The 17,186-nt window shown below is 43.4% G+C and overlaps 2 protein-coding genes across 2 annotated transcripts in view; both read right to left on the reverse strand.

Annotated features, from left to right (window-relative positions):
• tacc2 (transforming, acidic coiled-coil containing protein 2) overlaps positions 1–10,018 on the reverse strand; it is a gene marked incomplete at its 5' end in the record, with an annotated part of 47,338 nt that extends 37,320 nt beyond the window's left edge. The window contains 4 exons of the mRNA XM_084561189.1: positions 1,868–2,100; positions 5,249–5,391; positions 8,535–8,547; positions 9,908–10,018. Coding sequence (XP_084417315.1) covers positions 1,868–2,100; positions 5,249–5,391; positions 8,535–8,547; positions 9,908–10,018 — 500 coding nt within the window. The remainder of the gene's footprint in view (positions 1–1,867; positions 2,101–5,248; positions 5,392–8,534; positions 8,548–9,907) is intronic.
• A 1,681-nt stretch (positions 10,019–11,699) lies between these two features.
• nsmce4a (NSE4 homolog A, SMC5-SMC6 complex component) lies at positions 11,700–16,320 on the reverse strand. Its single transcript, XM_084562133.1, has 11 exons — positions 16,264–16,320; positions 15,542–15,765; positions 15,333–15,413; positions 14,866–14,996; positions 14,190–14,341; positions 12,989–13,088; positions 12,632–12,722; positions 12,454–12,548; positions 12,300–12,348; positions 12,118–12,203; positions 11,700–12,005 (listed from the first exon to the last, which is right to left on the reverse strand). The coding sequence occupies exons 2-11, from the start codon at positions 15,741–15,743 to the stop codon at positions 11,946–11,948; spliced, it is 1,047 nt and encodes a 348-aa protein (XP_084418259.1). The 5' UTR covers positions 15,744–15,765; positions 16,264–16,320; the 3' UTR covers positions 11,700–11,945.
• Between the last annotated feature and the right edge of the window lie 866 nt (positions 16,321–17,186).

Raw genomic sequence — 17,186 nt, forward strand, 5'->3', positions numbered from 1 at the left:
TTGTCACAAGATAGTCAGTGTTATTAACTTGTCCTGTCATAATGTTATGGCTGATCAGTGTAGATCATATTATATTTAGTAATCAAAACAAAACAAATGCAGATGCTCCCGTGAAACCAAATGTGACCCCACCCTGAAAAAACACTCCTTAAAGCGCAGAACTAACAGGACTGAGCAGTCTGGCTTGCACTTGGTCATTCAGCTGTATATATGCTGAGTCACTTCTTAGCCATTACCTGGCTTTACAGGAAGATGCTGTGATATCATCTTGAGCTTCAGTCCGTCTGAGTGTATAGATCCACCATCATTATCTAGTTATAAAGATCCATCCGCTCTATTTGTATCCAATAACCTACAGTCATTCTCATAACATCCTCTGGTATCGTGCCCTAAAAAACGTCATATGTCATAATCCATTTTTCCAAAAAATTCGTGCACAAATAAAGTGAAAAGTTAACAAATGTTTTGCAAATTCCTTGTAAACACAGCCTCCGCCCGCATAAACCGAAAAAGAAAAACAGACTAAACCTTTCACAGCTGACAAGTTTTGTTTAGCTTGTTATGCAACAAGCCGTTGCCTGCCTCTAGCTACTGTTACCTGAAGTGGAACTGACTGTTTTGTGTCTAGTCCTGTTACTCTGCAGCTTTAAAAGGCTGGAGCTTTACCTTTTTTTTTTTTTTATTTGTCCAGCACTTTGACTACTGTGAAAGTGAACGTTTGCACAGTACTTATTTTAATTTATAGTTTCACGTCAAACAAAAATAATTACACCGCCGCAGTGAGTATGAAGCCTTCAGAACACAAATTAGTGCAATTAACTCCAGAGCCCAGACAAAGGCAAAGCAGGCTGCCAGGCGACACTTGAGGCACAACAGATAATTCATCCACGGACGAGAAAGCAAATCACCACACGTCAAAACCAGGCCTGCTCCGACGGGCAACACCACAGCAGTCGTATCCATCACACTCCACGCACAAGTTAAGAGCGTTACATCATCCTGTCTTCTTCTTGTTACACTCCATGCTCCCTGATTTTACTCCGCATCGACCACCACTGCCCCCCTCCCCCCCATCATGCTGAGTCTACGTGGTACCTTGTGTCTAGAACCACCAGTGGCCGACTGACTTCCATGTGATGCTGCAGGCCCGCCAGCAGGGGGTTCACCTGCTCACATTTCCCCTCACCTGAGCTAGTCTGAGTTCTGCCAACACAGACCCAGGCACGCACACAAAGAAACGCAAACACACATTCACACGTCGAGCAAATCAATATCAAATTAGCTTTCACCTTGACGGAATGAACTCACGGTCATAAATGAAGAAAATATCCATATCCAGTGCGTCATAATGTGACATTTTACTAAGCCTGAATCTTCCACCTAATATTTCTGTGGTAATATATGATTTTATTAATATATGCATCTAATGCAAAGAGACACACACACTGTACTTTTATCAGCAAAGCAAACAACTGACATTTCTCAGCCTAAAGTGAAGTCCCGTTGTTCACATATTTTCTACATGTTTTCAGAGGAAAACTAGACTTTGGATTCCTTCTATAACAGCTGACCGTCACCATCAGATTAAGAATAATAAATCAGAGTTGTTGACGTAGAGAGATTACATTTAAATTGGCAGATTGTGAAAAAATGAGTCTTAACCAACACAAAAATGTCTGTGGTGAAAGAAAAATACACTCTCTGTGGAGAAATCAGTTGCACAATATCACAAAGTGGGAATTCAACTCCCTTCTAAGGTCACATTAATGTAAATTATTACGTTTTTTGGTTTTCAACTTAGGCAAGTAGTCAGTGTAATGGGATGGAAACGCAACCGCATGTGTGTGTGTGTGTCCCCTCAACTCACCCGAACGAGGACTCCCAGATGTTGAACTCGCTGCCGAAATCTAAACTGGGCAGCAGGTCGTGAGGAAACTCCAGCTCCTCCTTGTCCTCCTGGTCTGTTTCTGCTGCTGCACCTACGCTCTCCTCCACTCCGGTGATGACCGGGACGTCCGGGAGCAGGGGCTGAGACAGGCCGGTGGACACTTCCGTCAGCAGCGTTGTGTCGTCTCTCTGGGTCTCAGAGCGGGCTCCAGTCTGTGGGGCAGTGAGGCACGGTCAGTAGCTGTCTGTTTGCCTGTGTACTCCAGCGTGTATTTAAACAAGAGTGAGCAAGCTGCAGGTAAACACAGCAACACCCACAGATTAATGCTCAAAGCCATCACACAAACAAACAGCTCCACCCATGTGTTAAACTATTAAGCAAATTGTTATTTGTATAAGGTAAAGGCCACAGTGCCCTCGTCCCCATCCCCAGTCCCACCCTCAGAAAGAGATCTTTGCCTCTCAGCTTGATTTTTTTTAAAAATGATCAAAGCATTCAGAACACAAAAAGCAGAACGCATGTGTGTAACCAAAGCTAATCTCCAACACTAGACACTTGAAAAGTTATTATAAGTTAAGTTCAGGAACACCGTCCCCATCCCTCTCTTTTCTTTTCTTCCTCTTCCATCTTTCATTACAGGAACCAGGAGGACAAGAAAGCTTTCTGAGACGCTTCCGAAAGCTTGTTACTTACTCTGCAAGAAGCAAGAAATTTGTTCTCCTTCCCACGGCTGCGAGAACAATAAAAAAAGTTCGTTTTGGCCAGGTAATTTATACTCTAGTGCTGAACTCTGGGAAAGTCCTCACGGGGCCCTCCCACTGCAGCATACGTCATTGTGGGATGACGAGAGGCACTTTTGTTGAAGACCGTGTCCGTCGGATCCCAGTGTTCACTCAGTATACACACCCACACTCAGTCTGTCTATCTATACCAAGGAGAGATTAGCATTCCGGAGCTAGCTAGCTGCTAGCCGCTAGCATTTCAGCATCAACCGTGCTCACTTCCATTTTCTGACCAATCATAGAACAGTAACCACACAAGAAAAAAGCTCTGCCCGGTCGATGTGTCAAGAACAAGCTGAGAGAACTCCCAAATTCCCAAACAAGACCCGCGAGAACAAAGTGACCTCATTTTGTTCTCCCTAGGAGCAAGAACAAATTTCTCGCTTCTTGCAGCGCATGTAACAGCCTTAAGTCTCACTCCGTTGCTTCCTCTACATCTACATACCATGATCCATCTATGCATTCCTCACCTCTCTTCCCTTCAACCCTTTCATCCTTCCATCCATTTCCCTTAACGTCCTGTCGACAAATAAATCTCCTTGCATCTATTAAGGTGTAGCCCGTATACCAACCATTAAAGTAACAGCCAGCAAAAAGCAAAGAAACAAACAATGCAAAACAAGTTTAGCAATGACTAGCGGATGCTATGACTACAGGTGTGACCACATTTTTAGCAGGACTAAGTTGTCCTGAAATGTTTTAAATTTCGAAATCTAGGTTGGGCCTTTAATTGAAAAATGTATTATGTGCAAAGGAAGTCTAATTCTCTTGTCACCTCCTAATGTTTTCTTGCACTGTTCACGACATGGGTGTAGTCTCTCCGACTTTGTATACATGCTAAGTGTAGTGTAAAATCATTAATGTACGGTGTTTTGTGTTTTTTTTCTTCTCAGGGTGTCAAATACAAATAAGTGTAAACAGACAAAATGAAAAACCAGTTTTGCTGGATGACGATTGGCGTCATAACACATGTGGTTCATCCTCAGAAAACAATTAAGGCGTCTCTCGATGTCAGCCAATCGCTTCCCTGAACAACAATCTTCTCATCTGTCTTCCTCCCTCTTTTTTTCAATCCGATCCAACCACAGGCCACGCACCACGACACTTCAGCAGTTTCTCCCGCATGGACTGCTCAGTTGACGGAACGTGTTCGTTTATTCCACCCGCTGACATATAAACCGAGGTGTGCAGGTGCAGTCAAACGTGCACTTGCACGGACGCATGCAAATTATTCATGCAAACGTTTCGCGCGTCCGGAATACAATTCTTGATTTGTTGTGTGAGTATACTGTAGCGAGATTACGTTATACCGCGGTGTCCTCTGAGGATGTGCTGAGATTCAGAATTGAAGAACTTCATTCATTATTTATGGACCAGTAGTAGACAGCGTGCCTGCACACAAGCAGAGGTGACTATGATGACAAGGAGAACATGAGGGGGAACTCAATTCTTAAAAAACACCTTCTGCACATTTAGTTTTACCTGGTATTCACTGCTACATTAATCTAGCATATAATGATAAAATTAAAATGTTTTACCCTTCCAAGACTACAAAAGACCACCTCTTGCCCTAGTTTCCATGATACAGGAGTCTGAGTCACTGGCCTCACCTGTGTCACCACTACAAAGACCCTCCTTTGTGCGTCACATTCAGCCCAGATGGACAATCTCCTTTCTCTCTTATTTGCACAAACATAAAGCGTTAAAGTCTTGAGCGTAACGGGCCTTTTTCAAACGCATTTCACAAGAATGGCGTCGTGCCACATTAGGCTATTTTTAAATGCCCTAATTTAGATTACTCACGCTATGTTGCGAACATAAAACGTTAGAGAACCGCAGAGAAAAATAAACTGAACCCAGAAAAAGAAGTGCAGCATGCATGGGTGTAACTCTGAAAGCCTGTGATCTCAATACTGAACTTTTGTCCACACTTTAACTTATGAAGCCACGGTTATACATACGTGATGTTGACGTGTCTTGGGTTTCCTGTTTCCTGTCTGAAATCTCTAACCTTTGTTACCAAGACCAGCAAATGTCAGAGTGGAAACTGTGAAGGTATGATGACACTCAACCACTCCATTGATATAAACTCCAAGGGAAGAGCACCAGTTGGCAGAGCACGTCCACGTTTACTACAGCCCTCGTTCAGCATCTTATTGGCTCTTTAAATGGCCATTAACAGGGGTCATCGTGCGACCGTGTGGAAGCTCAGTGAGGCGGAAAATCTCACCCGTCGTTTCAGTTGGCCTGACCCCCACGCACAGAGCACTGCCTGTTATTAATTAACCCGCAGCAACACAACAGAAAGCAAGCAGAGGTTGCCTGGAGACTGCTGCTTGTCCGACAGCCAGCAAGTCACACTTACTGTTAATTCAGTGTGTCAGTGCCCATGTGCTGACAGAACTTTAATACCTAACACATGACTGCTGTAAACAGGAGAGAGCTAAAGCTTAACCAGGCCCTCTCCCAGTCACACAGACGAGAAGCAGATCCGCTGTCCCGAGTAGAAAAAAAACACACTACACCTATCTCCTCTGATTACAAGTTTCATCCCATTTAAAGTCTGTGTTGCACTTACCCAGCGGCGTGCTCCACCGTGCTGCCTGAAGGTGACTCTACAGTGCAGTGCAGCTCCTCTGCTACCCTTGTACCATGCCCACTGAGCAGGCTGCCTCTGCAGGGCTCTGTGTTTTGATAGGGGCAGACGACGACACAAACATGCTGCAACACATGCTGCTGACGCTCCCTCCCTTCTCCTGTACTGACTCAGCTAACCTCCTCCTCCTCCTCCTCCTCCACTCCACAGTCCTGATGTCCTCTAATCAGCTGCTGCCGCTCCCCTGTTAAATTTCCATGAGCTTCCTGTGTTTCTTGCAGTGTGCGTGTGCGCTCCAGAAACACTACACTGTCATGCACTGACAAACAGAGTGCCGCTTGGTGCTGAGACTGACTGACTGACTGACTTGACTGGGCTGGCCCACAGAGAAGTGCCGAGCATTCTCCTCCCCCTGTACTGTAAACTCCCTCCACTCAGCTCTCTTTCTATCCACTCCTTTCTTCCCTATCCAGCTCTGTTTTGCCCCCCTCCCACCTTCTTCTCTTGCTGCTGTGTCTTCATGCTGCATGCACTGACTGACAGTGCCTCTGCAGGTGAATGCTGGGAATTAGGCCAAGGGTCGGGCCTGCAGTGACCCCCTGGGAGAGGATCAGGTTGCAGACCAAGAAGCTTCGGTTACACGGGGTTACACATACACACAGAGAGAGGCGGCGATGCTTTATGAAAGCTCCCTCCTCGTTCAGCTGTGACCCCTCAGAGACGCTAAGGTGCAACATCCTCACCACTTCCATCACCGCACATTTTCACATAGCTTCACTCTATGCGCATCAGTAAACTCAATATTTCTGGGGGAACTTTGATTTACAGGAATGAGGAATGTTTTAATCACAAGTTGTCCACATTTAACTATGGTAACAAAAGGAAAGGCAGCTTTAAAAGTCAGGTGCAGCTTTAAAATTTGTAATGAAGAATGTTGCACAGCTAAGTACTTTAAACACTTTATGGGCAGGTCTATAAGCAATAAAAACATCGGTTTCGTAATTACTGTAAAAGGACTCATATAATATCTCACCCAACAGCTCATATAAAGCAGATAATATCTAAGATGTGCACAGGCAACACTGTGCACAAACAAGACTTGTACCTGTAAGGAGTCATTTTCTTTTTCCTGAGGTGGAAACAGAACAATATTTTCTGGAGCGCCCTCTTCTGGCTGTAATGGGGAATGAAATAATTCAACAAGAGATTTTCAATGAAAACACTTAACTGCACAGTATGAAGAAGCCGTGCACATGACCAGTACACACACACATATATATATATATATATATATATATAAATGTCATCACTGCAATGCAGAAATGGAGTTTAGTGTGCTTGGTTTAAGCCTATAGCTCATGAGACACATGTTTATGTTAATCCTATTAGGATAATCCTGAATTCCACTGTTGAGGTTCCCCAGTCACATGTGGAAATGACTGTTTTTCTACATAACTAGACAGTCACAACATTGCAAAATACGTCTACATGTAAACTGCAACCATAGGAGTGATGGATTTCATAAGCAGCGGGACAACAAGCCTGGAGGAGTCATGATATGTTGCAGCAAATATAAATCGCAGCATTACACGTCTATCGTGTTGCACATTTATCTGATTTACAGCTGGGAAAAACAGAACAAGTCGTGTTATCTTATCTGAAAGCTCATTAGACAAGCCTCGCTTAAGCAAAGTCTCCTCCTCCGCAGACATCCCATGTGTATTACTGCAGCCACCAGTTAGTAATCATGCATCCAAGTGTTAGTTTTGTTAGTCCTTGAAAGAGGCATAAAAGCGCAGGGGGAGGGTGGCAAGTAGCGTTCCCAGCCATTCAGTGTCAGCGAGCTTTGCCCTTACCAACGCCTCAGTGGTGCTGTTCTCGTTTCCCATGGCTCGGCCAGCTGCAGGGCCACAACCGCCCAGACCAGCAGCCTGTCACATCAGCTGGCTGAAAGACACCGGCAGCAGAAAGGCCGTAAGCGCAGGACTACTGCAGTGGTGCTTGACAGAAGAGAGACAGAGTGAACGGAGGGGTCTGCTCTGTCCCTCTATAGTCTCGGACTCATGCTCCACGGGATTAGAGGTCTTTGGTATGAGGTTGTACTTGCACGGGGTGAGAGAGAATTGTAAGTGTGTGTGTTGTTTTAGAGATTAGCGACCTCTGATGCATGCCTACCTCCACAACCAAAGTGCAAAGCTTTGCCTCTGCTTATGCAGACCTAAAATCCTGACTGTCGTGTAATTATTAAATATTATTCCATATGTCAAATTCATCTCCTGATGCAGAGTAGGGAACTAAAATCAGATCCTAATTATTACAATTGAACAGCACTGACTCCAAGAGGAAGAATATGGAGTCTGTCACTTGTGCGTTTGATGTGACTGAAGCATACTGACACAGTGACTGAAACTGGACAAGCCTGTAAGATAATCCTCACGTGGTAAATAACAGATCGTGGCGTCTCTCGACCCCCAGCAGCTATTCAAAGTTTTCAGGAGCGTGTCTGATCCAGTATACGATATTTTAAGTTAGGACTATACGGACGTAGAAAAATGCAAACGAAAGATACATGAATATATTAAATATATATTCTCTGCGCGACCTTCTCTAACAAGAACATTTCTTTGTTGGATGTGCTGCAGCTGAGTCATAAACACGTGCCACCGAAAGGTTGTTTGTGCATGCCTCGTATGACTGCAGGGACTGTATGGTAGCTCAGTGTTTAGTCAGAAAGCACTGACCTGAATAGGCAAGACTTTATAAATAGATATCAGCCCCCTCGTTCACTGCTGTTAGACTTTATTCCGGTCTTATTCACAAGATGTCAGTCACAGTTAATTTCCAAAGCCAGTGTAGAGGCTTTATATTCTAGTGTTGTTGTTTTTTTTGCTATTTTTCAATTTTTGACAATAAATACTTATTTTATCCTGCATATTTCCTATAATTATCCCACGGGAAAATGTATATCTTCCCGCACGTTAATTGTCACTTACGTGCAGCTCATCTGCCACGCTTGCTTGCTATTTGCGTGAACGGGGTGTAATTTCAGCCCCCACACCGACTCGTGTGCACTTCAACGGGCGTCAGTGTTTCAGGTTTTTTTTGGCAGCACGGAAGGCACAGAGGGGAAATCATATGATTAGGCGGCTGCCAGGTTTCTTCTCACTTCGTCACGGCCTGTCCATCACTCTTTGAAGCGCTCGGGTTCTGGATGAGCACCATATGTCCTCGCTCGGACGCCTACAGGATGAGTTTACGGTTTCCTGACCTGTATCTGACCCCTGCAGCGACACGGAAACGCAAGCGGGAAAACAAATCGAGCCGATTGTTGGATTTCTAATATGATTTAATAAAAGTTAACGCAGTCTTTCTTGGGTAATATACAGATAATTCTACAAGCTTTGAGGCTGTGATTAAAATCGTGTTCACAAAGCTGGCCAATCGAGGTGAAGGAAAAGCAAAAGAAGAATTTAAGAGCCACCATTTTCACATATTCTGAAACCATCTGAAGGATTTCTGTAAACAAATATAAATCTGTACCACAGCTGCAACCCACCCACAACAAACTACTCACCGGCGCAAATAAAAGAGTTTTCCCAGCACACAGTGTCTGGCCTCAGCTTCCGATCTGTGTTTACTGTCGGACTGAGGGCCAGTGTTTTTTGTCCCGTCTTCTGAGGAGCCCCCGGTTTCTCTGTTGCTATTTTTTGCCCTGGACGCAGGACTGGGACAGAGGTGGGGACGGGATCAAGGGGAGTGAGCGAGGGAGGGGAGGAGACCGAAATGGAGCCGGGGGAGGCCATGCCTGCTTATTGGGCAGGCGGGTGGACTGTAAACAAACGAGCACGCGGGACGGACGGGAGGACGGGAGGTGTGCGACCTCACAGCTCCCCTTCTGACAGGTCACGTTACAGCGTTCACCTAACCACCTGTAGCGTTGCTGCAACCTTTACATTTATTCATCGTCGCATATTCAGCATAGTGCTGCTTCTGTCCCTCTCCCCATCTTCTACTCTAGAGGACAACACACAACAAATTGTGTCTTCAGCAGCCAGAGTTACAGATTCTGACATCTGAGTGTTGTGTTTTGGATCCTTTATTGTCTGCCATCTTTGAAGACCATTTCCAGTTGAGCGCTCAGCCCGAGGAGACAGCTGACTTATAATCACACCTATAAATAACAGTGATCTGATCAGCCCTGACACCACAGCACACTCATAACACGCAGATCAAATCTGATACCGCCTCGCAGGCTTCTCCTGTCTCGCTTGCCTTTCGTCTTTTCGACTAAACGAATCTACTGCACACACACACACGCACACACAATCTATTCTCTTTGGGATTTGTCCAGTTTTCCTCCAATTCAATTCAGCATCTCTCACTTTTATACTCCTCCCTTCCTCACCGCCTGCTCTCCGTCTCCACTGCTCCTCTTCACTGCTGAATTCGCCCCTCCTCCAACGTGAGAAACACCTTCTCTCTCCCTGCCTTTCCCTGAATAAAAGACTGAGCAGCCGCTGAGCAGTAAAAACCTACTCCTTCTCCTCCTCTTGGAGCACTCTCCCCTGCTCGGTGAATCAGGCGTTGACGCTGCGCCTCAGACATCCTCTCTGTTCAGCATGCCATCTCCCCTCTGTTTACCTGGCTGTGTGAGATTCCGATGCAGCTCCCCATCTTGTATTCCATGTCCTCCTCTGGTGAAGTGACCCTGGCACTACACGGCTGGCAGAGCACCTTTCTGCAGAACTGCATCGTTATCAGTCAGACTCAGCATTGCCAGAGCAGGCAAATCTCTGCATGAAGCTACAGAGTGGGAGTGTGTGTATGTGTGCACGCCTCTGTGTCCGTATGAGTGTGTGCCTGAGTGACTAATAACTGCTCTGCACTGCTTTCCCCATGGTGCGTCCTCTGACATGTATTTTCAAGTGATACAAAAACCTACATTACATAAGGAATCCAAGCCAATCACACGAGTGAGGGGGGGAAAAAAGGGGAGCAACTGCTTCCAGCCTCTGTGCTGCTTAGCTTTACATCACTGCAGAGTGAGGCTCTGCTTTGGAGGGAAGAAATGCTCAGAGAGGAAGAGGGGGAAGAGATGGGAGGCAGCGTAAAGCGTGCCTGTCCCTTTAAAGGACCCGGGAGACGGTGAGGATGATGGTGGTACAGCACTATGATGAAGACGCACAGGCGATACCAGTGTGTTCAGCCGCATAATCTGATCATAGTTATTCATATATCATTCATCTCAAACAGAGCAAAAGGAAAAACTACAGCAAGGAGAGCGATGGCAATTACATATTTGTACCCAATGTACAGTACCATCAATTAAAAGCACAAATGATTAAACTGATGACTAATTTCCCGCACTTCAGAGAAACCTAGAAAGAATAAGTGACGCACTGTATGCAGGAGCTGGATTAAAGCTCCAGAGCTTCTGAATACACACATAACACCACACAGACACAGGGAGAACATGCAAACTCCACACAGAAAGGCCCAGTTGGCCCATGTATTCGAACCAGGGATCTTCTTGCTGTGAGGCATCAGTGCTAACCACCTCACCACTGTGCTGCCCACAAGCTAATTCACAACGGCCCTCAACATTGTGGTTTAAATTGCAGCCTTTGTAGTTTGTCAACGCCAAAAAATGAAGCATTCTCTAACTGTGACCGATCACTAACTGTGTATTACTGTGGCTTAAGAGGTCTGGGTCAAACAACGAGCGATGATTTAGGCCCTACTAACTCTGCCCTGAGCAAATTTTACTAAAATTGTGTTTGAGTCACCGTGTATACGACAGTGCAGAGGACATTTCAAGGGAAGTAACTTAAAATGAATACATTTCTCAGAAACCTGCATGAAGCCTGGTTAATACTGGCAACACATTCTTTGGTCTGATGAAATTGCATAAAAAGCCTGTTTGCCGTGGATCTGGTCAGGATGACCATATACAATACTGTAAATAGGCAGCGACACCCATTCTGTCTAACATAGCATTAATAGACGCCATCATCAATGTGAATTTGTTTTCAGGTTTTGGATAAAAACATGATTCCTAGACTCAAAAAGATCAACAGACATTTTCCAACCAGACAAGTATCCCAAATAACTGCAGCCATTACATAAGGGTTTACTGAAGGAGAAGAAAGCGATGACTACGCCGTGCTGCAGAATACCTTCCGAGAAATTTAAAGTTCAGCTTAGAGCAACAAAAGCCTTTGAGAAAACAGCTGATGAAAGTAACTGTGCGAAGTGTCTCTCTTCAGATTAGCACAAGATTGGCATCATCCATGCCCAAGAAGAAGATCTGATCTGTCATCAGGCATAAAGAAGTTAAAGTAACCCGTTTGTTTTTAGTTAGAGAGAATATGAAAATAATTAAAAGTAGTTATTGTAATTTGACACCATTTGGAACATTTCATGTGATATTTCAGAGCTACCTACTGTAGTGCTTATTTTCATAGACATAAAATGCACACGCATGCAGTTCAGATAACTTTTAAATATTTAATATATCAAAGGTCCGTATCAGAAATATGGCATATTGAGACTTTTTACAGAATAAAATTCAATATTTGCAATGAGAACAATCAATAAATCAAAACTGGCAAACTTTATAGAAAACGCTAAAAAAAATTTCACTGAACAGTTTTACAGACATCAAGACAGCGTCGGTCCATCATTCAGTGTGTAGAGAGGGGATCATTCTTTCTTTGATCTCAAAGACATCTATGAGCTCCTGGGAAAGAAATAAAATATAAAATCATGATCACAGAAACAAAGGTTGTTTATAGCAGCTCTGGTATTTTTGATAGATTCATTCCTCTACTTTCAGACCAAAATGTCCAAACCTTCCACGTCTTTGGGCTGATGGAGACGATGCACTGTTTACGACTGCATGTGCCTCCAGCTTCCACCTCCCCTTCTTCTACAGGCGCTGAGGCACAGAAACACACGACGCCAGTAAAATAATCATTCTTTGTCAAGCTCCAGAGAGAATAAAAGAAAAGAGTAAACCGCTGCATCTTCTTACCTATACAAGGCAATCTGTCATCATCCAGATACATCCGCGCCAAACCGTCCTGTAACACAAACAACGTTGTCACGCCTGCTTACAGTCACCAGAGGGCACACAAGCTCAACTTGAAAATAATAAAATAAAACGAACAACAGCAATGGCCCCTCACCCTGATCAGAAAAGACGTGTGGAAAATGTTCTCCACCGTCCGCGAAAACGAGTCGGGGTCAATGACAAACTCATAATACGAGATCGGCGATGTTGCTGTGGCGGAGACAGACGCACATGAGCAGCTGATAATTTAGACAACGATGATGAAATGTGTGCATGGTCGACTTTAAACTTACGATCATCTTGGTAATAACTTTTCAGACACCCAAGGATCCTTTCCACCTCTTTCTCTGTTGCCTCTTGATGAGACTCTTCCATTTTCTTCAGCTGATGAATAACATTGACATGATCCAGTGAGTATGTGGGACATCAAAATCCACTGAACACAAAACATATTTAAACTGTCTCTCTGACTGTGGAAATAAACCAGTATTCTCTGTATTTTAAATAACTAAAAGTTTGTTTCATAAAATACACACTCAGATACAAGTACTAAAAGTAAAGTAAAACAACAGGGGTGTTTTAGATGCTTGCCCTACTTGTAATTGCCTGCAAAGTCACAAACACATGCAATTAGATAACTGGAGTATAACCTGAGTAGGCATTATCCTTTTGGCTTCCTTGCTCGGTGCCTTCCTTTGCCGTTCTATCCTTTGCTTTGGAGGAGGTGGCTCTGCATGAAAAGACCCCATCCTAAAGCAAAAAAAATCCAAAGAACGGAAAACTCATGAGACATAAGATACTTTGGGGGATTGTAAGTAATCCAATTACAATAATAAACACAACAGTACAAATGAACACCTGTAAGTAAAAGATGTGGGCAAATAAACACATGATCTCCTTTGGAAAGTTGTCGTACTTCAACAACTCTGGAGAGAAATGTAGTCACTCATTCAACAAAGATATATCAATAAATATAAAACGGCGGCTTCAGAATCTATTGTCTTCCCGTCCTTGACATTAGCTTGTTGAAATTTTTGACCACTCTTCCATGCAAGATATTTAAATGTCTGTGCTGCTTGTTTCAAATCTCCCCACAACATTTCAGTGGTATTTAAATCTGAGCTTTGACTGGGTAACTCCATAACCCTCTGTTTCTTCTATGTGCGTCATTCCTTGGTGGATTTATTAGTGTGCATAGGATGATCATCTTGTTTACAGAGAGAGAGAGAGCATCATGTCATCTTTCAGCGCCATATTTGATTTTGTTTTGTTCCAAATTACCTGGTCTCTGCCTTTATATTCACTGGTAAACTGTAGTTTTGCTCTTTTCTTAAACAGCAGGAGTTTTTTTTATCACATGCAAGTCAAATTTGTACAAGCTCTTTCTGGCTGTAGATGCATGCAAGGTTTCAGGAGTTGCCTGCAGATTTAGTGTTTTTGGAGACTTCTTTTTCTAACAAATGCTCTGCTCTTGGACTGAATTACATGGATGACTTTCCAAACTGTGGAGCTATTTATTCAGATCTTTCTTCCAAGACTCAGACATCCATAACCTATTTTTCTGAAGGTCTTTTTTGGTATGATGACATCAAACACATCTGCTGTAGATGTTAAATAAGACTGTGAGTCCACCAGTCAGGGTATACTTAAATATTCCACGTGACAGATCTATTTTTATTTAAATCATGTAAATCACTGCCAAATGTCAATTAAACGTGTCATTTGTTTGAGTAGATCACCTTAATCTGTAGGCACTGTTTCAGGAGTTCAAATATGTTTCCCCTCATGTGAACGGGGAAGAAAAAGCGACGGCATTTAAGTCACCGCTGGCACACAGAAGACTTCACTCACATGTAGTGGAAAGAAGGTGCCGTTTTGAAGCAGAACTCTGCTCTCCTGGCGAGTCTGTGCCAGGCATCGTGGGGCAGGTAACCGTCAACGGTGCCTCCATTGTGCTGCTCATCCTCCCCGTCTTCTAGCCGGTTAAGGCCCATGAAGGACAACTGTAAGAGAAGGGGAAACCCAACATGACCACTGCATTGAAAGCAAAGGTTTTAAAAATTGTCTGTATACAAGGATTAAGTGAGTCATCATCTCCATACAAACATTAAATGGGTGATTAGAGGTAGCATCTACACACGATTCAAACCAGTGTCTCAGGATAGAGTGAGTTGAGCAACAAAATAACATCGCTAAGCACACAAGTAATTTCTGCTTTGAAATGACCCATGTAATGACATAAATCCAACAGAAACATTGTGGAAGGACCTGAAACAAGCAAGCCATGTGAGGAAAACCATCAACATCCCATAGTAGAAAGTACCAAAGTCAAGGACTGATCAACAGCTACTAGACTTATTTAGTATCTGTACAACAATCTGTCTGTAGGTGTTTAACTGGGTTCTATCTTTCTACTTTTTGGACTTGCGCCAAAATCTGATGGTGTTTTAGGTAACATTTAAAATGAAATAAAGAAATATTCGCCACTGCATACACACGGACATAATACACTATTAAAAATACTCACAAGATGCTCTGTAAAAACAGTGTGATCGAAGGCGGTCCCTTCAGAAAACATCTGGCTGGCTTTCTCTTTTCCCAGGTCTGTCGCCACAACAAGGAGCTGGGCGTCCAGCGCTGCTTCTCTCGCCTGCCGAACTGATAAAGAAGAATACAACAATAGTGAGTAATTAACTGTGCAATTTAGATGTCTTTTGACAGTTAGATGAAACTAGAGAAATGAGGTTAAACAAGGCGGGCATAGGATGATTGAATATTGAAAATGTTTGAAAAATCTAAAACGAAGGCAGGACTTGGTGATTTTTCTTGAAGACACTCTCTACTCGTTCCAATAGCATTATTTCGGAACTGTTTATAGATTACCCGTGATCTGAGGGACTGAAAATGTCCTCAGAGACCATATTACATATTTACATATTTTCACTTTTACCGCCAGCGTAAATTCAGGAAATCCTGCGGTTGTGCCAGACTTACCATCTTTAAAAAGTTTGTTTGCTTCCTCTAAAACTTCTGTCAGTTTGTTGTTGTTGAGACTCAGCATGTCTTCCCTATTCTCTGAAAAACAAACACACAAGGAGCATGCACGTCAAAGATCTGCATGGAAATAAACAACAGCAAGTGCTGCTGCTTCTTCAGCTGCCACATCCTCCTGTCTGTCTGTCTGTCTGTCTGCAACAACTCACGTTGTACTGAGCTGATGAGGTCTCTGTACTTGCTCCGGATTTCTCTCCTGAGCCCCGGGTCGTTGTCGTCGTCTTGTAGGTCCGCTGGGCCCACATCACCCCCGGCTTCGTCCCCATCGTTTTGATGCCTGTCTCTCCTTCGGCCAGCGTTGCCATTCTGCCGGGGAGCTTCCTCGTCACCGACACCTCTGCCTCTCTTCATCTTGATTCACCAAGTGTATGAGCTGTGAAGAAGGAAATGAGTTGATGCAAAACTGGCCGACGCTGGATTTGTATTTGTGTCTGTTTTAGTGAATATAAACAGCTATTATATGTTTTACTGTATGTAAATAAACTCGGGATAGCTAACGTTGCTATTGGAAACGGTTGCTACTTGATGCTCGCCTTCTACGTTCACTTAAACTGGATCTCAACAAAACAACGGACACGTAAACACAAATATTAACCATTCAAACTAAAAAAAAACAAAAAAACAAACTCCGACCGAGCAGGCTAAACTAAAACGTTGAATTTCTGAGCAGTTTAATTCATCTGTTGTGGTCTGGGCTAGCATTAGCCGGCGTTAGCTTGTAAGGGCGGCTATGTTAGCAACTTAGCATAGCTGAACTGTAAACAACATTTGACTCTTCTGCCAAAGCGAGCATCAAATTAAAAGGGAAACACATTACTATATCAAGATATATATATATATTCTTTTATATATATATATTAATTCCACAAACCTGCGAGGTAAAGACACAAAACGCAGCGTTACGAAGTTTGAAAAAAGTTCTTCTTTTGATTTAAGCGTCCGTTGTAGAAGCCATTAGCGCCTCCTAGTGCTGTGGAGTGCAACTCCAGTAAACTGTCAGGAATAAATAATTATCTCTGTAAGTATTTACCCAGTACAGCGTGGGCCAGTACTTCAAGATAAGAAATTCTTGTTTGAGTTGGCCATATATCACCTCTTTCATAACAGGCTAAGGGCCTGGAACAAATCTCTTCACTCACCTTTTTTCCCTTTTGCCCCCATTACGGCGTTTTAGCCTGCGGGGCTATTCTATTTGTATTTATATACTATTTATATTCATATGCTATTATGAAAACTCATTATGTATTACAAAATACGCATTATTATACACATTTGAGTGACTCGCCGGTAGAGGACGCCCAAATAAAAGTGTCCCACCTGTGAAGGCTGCACTGTGTTTTTAAACTGGCTGTGGTGTTGTCATGGTGACAGGAGGCGTCTGACCAGAACAGCTGTTTACCTTATTTTCAATTAGCTCTTCACAACTGCGCATGTCTGGAAAAAATAGGTTTGTTTTCTTTTTCTTCTTCTTATTACGATTTATTTATTTCAACCAAAACGTTTTTTTTATGAGCTAAATTGAGGACTGACATTGGTCTTTCCCCGAGGAAAGTTTAAAATGAGGCTGTCAGTGTATTTTGTCTTTAGCAGTGCAATAGCAATGCCACATTTCACTATTATTATTATTTTATTTATTAATTTATTTTTTTCTTCTGTCTATCGGGTCTTACAGGCAGCTGAAGTAGAAATGCAATTAATCGTCGATTGCCTGGAAGGACGCAGCTAATCCCCTCCTGACCTGCCCAAGCTGGAGAGCCGGAAGAATGTGCAAGACGCTCTTCTGTGCACCTGCAC

The sequence above is a fragment of the Chelon labrosus genome (assembly GCF_963514085.1).
Source record: "Chelon labrosus genome assembly, chromosome: 15".
Taxonomy (NCBI): Eukaryota; Metazoa; Chordata; class Actinopteri; order Mugiliformes; family Mugilidae; genus Chelon; species Chelon labrosus.

Excerpts from the sequence above, each read along its gene's own strand:
- nsmce4a (XM_084562133.1), bottom strand. The coding sequence starts at position 15,743 with ATGAAGAGAGGCAGAGGTGTCGGTGACGAGGAAGCTCCCCGGCAGAAT. Across the intron at positions 12,549-12,631 it reads AAGTTATTACCAAGATGATC|CAACATCGCCGATCTCGTAT; the intron begins GTAAGTTTAAAG and ends TCTCCGCCACAG. Across the intron at positions 12,349-12,453 it reads ACACGTCTTTTCTGATCAGG|GACGGTTTGGCGCGGATGTA; the intron begins GTGAGGGGCCAT and ends TTTGTGTTACAG.